Here is an 8,030-nt window from a genome sequence, read left to right on the forward strand (position 1 = left end):
TAATAAAATAATTTCACTTTCATACAGTTAATGACCTAGGTGTTCTCCTCCCTTTCTTTTCTTTTTTTTTTTCTTTTTTTTTTTTTGGCACATCCCTAAAAACACATACCACAATTATTCTTGGCTTCTCCCCAATGGCATTACCTCACTCCATAAGACTATTCAAATGATTCCGGATACTGACAGAAAACCCAAGCCAAAAATACATAATATCTCTGTACCGTGAGAGGCTGGTACATGTTCAATGATTAATTTAGCATTTTATTCTGTAAATAAATTGTTTCCATTCATTTAATGTGTCGATTATGCAACCTCATAACAAACAAAATTAGAAGAAATCTTTACATTAAAATGTGGTCTATTATATTTAGTAGGCAAACTAATTATTTGCACAGTATGCGATAAATGCAGTTTATCTTATTTTATTTCAAACTAATTATTTCTCTCTTCCCAACCGCACCACGTGGTGCACATGGTTGCGCGCGTACGTCTAGATTAAGTAGGTGCGCATGCGTGTAAACGGGCACGGGCACTGTCTTGTGTGAGCAAAGGTGGAGACGAATCTCGAGAAAACATTACGATTGGAAGGAATGTAAAACCATTTAGAAGTTACTTAAATATTTTATAATTTAGAATTACTTAACATATATAAATATATTCGGAAAAATGTCAAGAAAGAACACAATAGGACCGGGTAAGTATTGCTCGCCTCTTTTCGTGACGTCTACTAAAACTTCGCCACCTCATGCAAACACATGTAAGTTAGCTCTTAACAAAGAAAGGCCTGAAAATTGTGCAGAGGCTCTGAAAGAGTTCCATTTTTATGTATGGTGTCTTGATAATAGTATATTTTCGGGTTTTGTATATCTCAAACTTAAGCAGTAGTTCTACGAAAGAAGCCATGTTTTGATCACATACTGCGGATTGAGCCACACAATTCACTCTTACTGACTGTATCTGTGTTAATGAATGTTCCAACTTTTAAAAATATGTTTTTCTTATGATTTTTTTTTCAGAATACTTCCGGATGCGTGATGATGAACGCCTCATGCGGACTCACGTGAGTGATTACGTTTCTGTGTATTGATTGATCACATTATTCAGCGTTATTTAAATTCTAATTAATCTGGGTTGGTGAGTTTTAGTCCGTAATTTCTATTTTTCTGTGCTGTCTTTTTTTAGGAGGCTATGGTCGATTTTATCAAAGATAGACCTACAAACCGCAGCTTCTTAGATGCTTTAAGTTTTGGTTATCAATTTGGTAAGAAACGTCTTTATTTCACATAAACATGACCTAATAGCCATGCACGGTAGTTTATTTAAAACCTATGTTGTAGGGCTAGTCTGATATTCAGATTTGGCTATTATTGCAATACATTAAAACTGCTCCAAATATTGTTTGTTCTAGTGTTCTCTACTCATTTCCACTTAATGAATTTTAGGTGTGTGTGGCTGTGGCATATAAGCAATTATTTTTGTATTAAAGTTCCAGAACTGGACCGCTTTGCATCTCAATTTACAAGATATGAAGATTCATCTGATGAGGATTATTATGATTATGATGACGATAACGATAAGTATGATGTCCATACAAACAACAGATACTGTGGCTTTTCTCAAAACTTCCTTGATAGAGGCCTGCCAAAACCATCCAAACGCATAACAGCTGAGGTTTGTGTCTAACACCTGTGGTTCACTTGTTGTTTTAATTAACGTTTCATTTAACATGTTATTTAACTTTCGTTTTAGGAAGCAGAAAAAAATGCAAAAGAGCTAGTGGATGAAGAAGAAAAACTTAAGAAAAAGGCAGAGAAGAAGAAACAGAAAAAGATGGTGAGAGCATACATGAAGAAAAAAAAGTACTTTTGCCTGATTATCACAAGCCGGAATATTTAGTTGTTATATTTTTCTGTTATATAACAGAGACAGAAAGAGAGGCGTCGGCTGGAAAAATTAGAGAAGGAAAATGCAGATAAAGAAAAAAATAAACCGGTAAGAGAAGAGAAATGTTATTGTGTGTGACTGTGATTGTGTGTTTTAAGTATTAATTAAAATGATGCTTCAGTTTATGGTAACTCGTCATATCATACCTCCATTGTTTTGAGTCTGTCTCACTGAAAGTCCACAGACTTAATTTTATCTTGGTGTTTCTTTCTTTGTTCTAAGGTACAAGTTGACCCTGGACCAGAAAAGACTAAACATGCAGATAAAGATGAAAATGAAAATAAAATTAAAAACAAAAATTGTTCATCTGTGACTTCTGGTCCTCAACACACCTCAAAACCTGTGGAGAGCAGTGATAGCAGTAATGACGACGAAGACGACGACGAAGAGGAAGAGTCAACTATGGAACCAGAGGTGGGCTATATGACTTAATGTCTCTTGTCATTTACAAAAGTTAAATGATTTGTACTGTAGATAAAGAGCTTTTCAGTTGACAGTGCTTTATGTGTCTTAGGAGCTTGACATGAATAGCTGCTTTGTGTCAAACGCAGCTGCTATCGCCAAGCGTAAACTAGAACAAAAACCCAAACCTGACAAGAAATATGTTCAAGCTAACTCAAGAAAACAGCGTGGGTCAGAGCAGAAAGGCACCACTACACCACAAAAACCGGTTGGAAAGGATGATATAAGAGGACATGTAAGAAATATGGAGTTTTTTTTGTTTTTTTTTAAAATGTATATAATACTATTAAATAGGTTGAGGGAACGTTCTTGGTATGATGGTAACTGTGTTTTTTTTCTGTGCGCTCTGAGATGCTGATATTTTGCACCAATTTCTCAGGAAGTGACTGTTTTGTTCTCTTGCACACATAGGATGAAAACACTGCTTCATTCGCATATGTTTTATTATGTGATATTTTTTTGAATTTTGTGCTTGAATTAAAATCACAACTGAAAATTAAAATATAGTTATTGGGCATGTCTAAAATAGAAATCAGCTGGTTTACTGTCTGGTGATTTAGAGTTGTATCATGTTTAATGATCTAGATACAAATAAGCTTTGGAGACAACCGGGTAAATATGCAATAGATCTTGCGTCTTAGTGGGATAAGACGCATAACTACATAACTGAGATATGTAATCCATTATGTCTAGTATTTTTTGATCAACTTCCAAATTGTTTACTCAGGATTGTGATTTAGATTTATTTTTTGTAAAAAAAAAAAAAAAATGTATTGGTGGGAAGATGATAAAAAGACGGGTATGGGCGTGATGCAGTGTACTTTGTTATAAACCTGACCTCAAATCCTGACAGAAGGTAGTTAATCATTTCTCTAATTATGTAATCAGATCAAAACAAATAAAAGAAAAACTGGTTGATGGGCCGGTACAAGGCAATGAGAGTAGATGTGTATATATATTCCAGAAGGAAAACCAGAGAGAGGTGAATATTAAAAATTGTATCAGGTTTGCTGTATGAATGTTAAAGAAGCCTATTTCAGCAGCACTGAAAGTGGTAGAAGTGCCACTTTCTTCTCAAAAGTTACTGTTTAACAGTGTGTACATAAGAACTAGCAGAACAGGATGCAATAGCACAGGATTTCACACGATGACTATGAAATTGTAGTTGAATAGAAATAACATTTCACAATGCAAGCTGATACGTTATTTTAAACTGTAATATTTCACAATATTACCGTTTTTTTAAATCAAATAAATGCAGCCTTGGTGAGCATAAGAGGCTTATTTACCATATTCTTGCAAAAGAATGTTTATATAACCATGATCCTTCTCAGCCTGCCTTTCTGAAGCTGCCAATTCTTGACTTTATTTCCATAACATTAAATTCTTTATTCCTGAAGATTGATAACAACAAGGAGGAGGAGAAGTCAGAGGAGACTGTCAATGCAAATTATTTTATTACAAGAAGCGTGGAGCTGGCAGGTGTGTGTGCTTTTTTTTCTTTTCTTTAAAAATGGTTTAGTCATGAAATGCCCTCCAAATTCCCACCTCTTTTCTATAGTTTTAGGTAACCAGTATGCTGACGCAGGAAACCTGGTGATGGCTGTGAAATATTTTACAGATGCTATAAAACACAACCCTAAAGAGTATAAGTAAGAGTCCATGTCAACAGTTTCAACTAAAACAATCAAGCAGATCATGTCTTTGAAGAGGTTACATTTATAATGCGTTTGTGTGTTTGCAGGTTGTTTGGAAATCGTTCTTACTGCTATGAAAAGATGCTGGAGTATGAGAAAGCTTTAACTGATGCTGATATTGCTCTTTCTATGAACCCCAAATGGATTAAAGGGCTTTACAGAAAAGGCAAAGCGCTGGTTGGTTTGAAGGTATTACCACAACTTTTTGCCTGTGTCATCCATCATTTAGAGTACAGACTGACCTGCAAATCCCATCTCCTCTTTTATTCTCACACAATCTTGTTTCCCCCTCTGTCAGAGATATTTTGAAGCCAGACTTACATATAATGAAGTGTTAAAACTGGACAGTGGCAGCTTCATTGAACAGAAGGAGGCAGCTGAGGAGTTGATGAGGGTCCAGATCATGCAGCTTATGGTGAGTGTATGGGAATAAATAATGGACCACACTTTGTTTTAGCGTTAACACTGCTTGAATATTGGTTTTAAGTTGCCCGTTGGTTATGAATCACCTGAATGATCATATCAAAATACACTTGCTTCTTCTAACAGGAAATGGGATTCACCAAAGAGCAGAGTTCAAATGCCCTTATTCTTCATGGAACTGTAGAAAAAGCCTTAGAAGCTCTCTCTGGGATACCAGGTATGATAATGCATCTACACATCAGTCAGATGCAGTTGCCCCGTCATTTGATATATTCACAAAGTGATTTCCTGGAGCATTCGTTATTTTTAGAATTCTCTTTTAATAAGTATATTCTTGTTTTTGTATCCAGTTATTTACATTTATGAAATTAATTTCCCTCAATTATAATACTATATAGTCTGTTACTTAGAAAATGTGTTCAACTAATGCCTTCTTTACATTGCAAAGTTGAATCTTATGTTGATATACACTTACAGATTAAATGTGGCATAAATGTATTTACACAACAATTTCATAATGGTTTGAGATGAAGGTAATTTTAAATAGCCTTCCTAAAGTATATTAATTATAAAATAAACAAATAGGAACCCATTACAGGGTAGGGCTGCAATATTGTAGATTATAGCCCTGTATATTTTAATGACTACCGTAGTACAGTACAAACATTTTTGTTTTTGGAGAAACTGCACATTTTAGTTTACATGGGCAAAACAAGCTGTGAACTTTTTATGTTATTTTTTTGCCCCTGTATCTTGAATTTGGGGGGCGTTTAATGTTCATTTTGGTGCTGTTTATTTCTGACCCTGATGCATTTCTTTCACTCCAATTTTTTTTTTTGTGGGAACACTCTGAAAGACACTGATTTCCATGTATGTAAATATATTTGCAAATACAGAGGAAGACAATTAAAATAAGTAGTTCATTGAGATTGATGATTAAATTAGCATTAATATCACTTTTTTATTTTTTAGGTTTAGCCCCTGTCGTGGTTCCCACAGAAAATGAGTTTAAGTCTGTAGAGCGTCACCCAAAACCTCCAGCTAAATTGCCTCTCAGACCTCTTCCTCAGAATCAGCCTCGACCCAGTATGCCACTCGCTGCTCCAGTTCGTCATCATGCCCCGTAAGATGCACGCATACAAGCTTTCATGAGACAACCTTTCACCATAAAATCAGCTGAATCCTGATGTGTCTTTCATCCCTAAACAGAGAGCTATTCCCTATCTGGGTTGGAGATCTAGTGCCTTCTGTAACTGAGGCTAAGCTTTATTCCCTATTCAGCTTGTAAGTGACCTCATTGGTTTTTAAAACTAGTAAAATGCTTAATTCAGTATTGATGTAATGGATCTCATCTTTGTAAAAACAGAGCTGGACATGTCCATAGTGTCAGAGTGTTACAAATGAGACGCTGTGCGTTTGTTAACTACACCAAGAAGGAGGACTCTGAGAAAGCCATAAAAGACTTTCATGTAAGTATGTTGAACGTTAAACATGCTGGTGATGATATAGCTGCTTATAATATGTCTATCCCTTGTCTGGTGATATTGGGGGTCAAATGAAGATCTTGCAGTGGGGATGGAATGCATTGTCTTTTTAATGAGGGAAACATTACAGTTTATATATGTTTCTTGTGTATTGCAGGGTTATCCCATTGAGGGGACAACTCTAGTGGTGCGTTATCCTGATAGGATTCACACGCGTCTTGGAGTGTCCAGAGATGCATCTACAGAGTCAGGGAAGATTGAGTGAGTAAACTTGCTTATTTTGAATTGTTTTAAGCAAGACCCATCCCCTCATTGTCCTTTGTTAGTGACCTCAGCAAAAAATATCCTATATCTTCAAAAACAGTGGGGTCAACATTTCAGTCAATCACGTTGTTAAAACAGTAAAAGAACAGAACGTTCAGTTCATTTTCAAATTTACATTGACCAAGGTTACATTAAGTCAAAAGTTTGTTAGATGGTTAGTTCATATTGAAAGTTTGCCTCATGGCTGCGTAAAAGGAAATAAGATTTGTCTTGTTTTATTGTTAGATCTAGAATGGAAAGTTTAGTCACCTTAAGACAAAGAAATTGAAGTAGGATAGATTATTACATGATATAAATATAAAATCAGAACTTTATGGTTAGTTAACAATCTTATCTATTTAAATTTCTGCAATATGTGCAATGTTTTTTATGGTAATTTGAATTTTGTCTTTACACCTTTTTTTTTTCTCAGCAAACAACCTGATGAATGCTATTTTTGGAGGACAACTGGCTGCTTAAAGAATGATCGCTGCACTTACAAGCATATTCCAGAAAACAAGGGCATTGAGCGACATAACGCCAAATCACACCCCTGATTCACAGCACACTGACAGAGGGATTTCAGCATCTCAAAATCAGTGTAATTAATTGGATACAGTAAAAAAATTCACATGCATAAAACATCCTGGGGCTTTAGTGTTTGGTCATTCATCTGAATGTTTCGTAATTTTTGTTTAAAATAGTTCAAGTCTTACTATCAGTCTATACACAAGTTAAAGAGAGTTTGAGTTTGGACAAATGGGTATGATGGCTGCGATTTTAATCAACTTAATTTGTCTCACAAAATAATACATTCCCTTTTAATTCAGTTATTGGTTTTAATATTTTGCAAGAAAGTGGCATGAAGCTTTATATAATTAAGGCTGTCAAAAGTTTAATGAATGGTCACCGCAAAAGTATTTTTTTTTTTTAATTATTATTATTGGGAAAAGTATTTGGCTTATGACCCAGTCTGTGGGTTTCAAACCATAAGTATTGTTTCTCTCTGAGAGCTTTTATTTGGACTTCTAACCTGCAGGTTTTAACCTGCTTCTGTAAAAGTTGAAATGTGTCTCAAATTGTGTTCAAGTCTCTCAGAACACCTGTGCCACAAACGATTTGGCGTAAACAATGGAAAAGTTTGCAATAAATTGTAATTGTACTTGGAATATTTAATTGCACAATGGAAATTGGCTCTGTGATGCAATAAAAAGTGTCCTGAAAATTTCAAAATCTAGCATTTTCTTTTTATTGTTTAACTTTATTAAATCCGTAATGTCTCTAACCTAATATTCTGGCTTCTTTTCCATTTTAGTGACTGCACATTTCAAACTAATGTTCTCTTGTTACTGATATACTTGGACTTTCTGCTGCAATTTTAATTAATTAAATTGAGTCTGAGTAAACTGACTGATATAAATGGATACTAAGTGAAATATATATATATATATCACTTTCAAAGCTTTTACTGTAAGAGAACTAAGGAAATTAACATTTGAACTTCTTGAGAAACTAGTGTCCCCGTCAAAGACGGAACCACAGTAAATCAACTCAAAATCAATTCTCCCTTCCTCATCTTGTCTCTCGCTCATGCTGAGATCACCTGAAATTTATGGAAGCTATATGGTTTAATGTGAAAAATTATTAAACACTATACATGTTTGGTATCATTTGAAATGTCTCCGTGCAACTGGCACTAAGGTCTCATTCCCAAAGA

General features: G+C 34.9%; 1 protein-coding gene across 1 annotated transcript; it reads left to right on the forward strand.

Annotated features, from left to right (window-relative positions):
- The first annotated feature begins 500 nt into the window (after positions 1 to 500).
- On the forward strand, positions 501 to 7,546 carry LOC120479721 (uncharacterized). Its single transcript, XM_039672451.2, has 18 exons — positions 501 to 694; positions 1,017 to 1,060; positions 1,183 to 1,261; positions 1,487 to 1,671; positions 1,750 to 1,833; positions 1,924 to 1,992; positions 2,167 to 2,358; positions 2,459 to 2,641; positions 3,807 to 3,888; positions 3,968 to 4,058; positions 4,151 to 4,292; positions 4,402 to 4,518; positions 4,653 to 4,743; positions 5,499 to 5,649; positions 5,736 to 5,810; positions 5,893 to 5,995; positions 6,168 to 6,271; positions 6,747 to 7,546. Exons 1-18 carry the CDS (start codon positions 667 to 669, stop codon positions 6,868 to 6,870), a joined length of 1,944 nt encoding a protein of 647 aa, XP_039528385.2. The 5' UTR covers positions 501 to 666; the 3' UTR covers positions 6,871 to 7,546.
- The last annotated feature ends 484 nt before the right edge of the window (positions 7,547 to 8,030 follow it).

This window comes from Pimephales promelas, chromosome 11 (genome assembly GCF_988280905.1).
Source record: "Pimephales promelas chromosome 11, fPimPro1.hap1.1, whole genome shotgun sequence".
In the NCBI taxonomy this organism is placed as follows: Eukaryota; Metazoa; Chordata; class Actinopteri; order Cypriniformes; family Leuciscidae; genus Pimephales; species Pimephales promelas.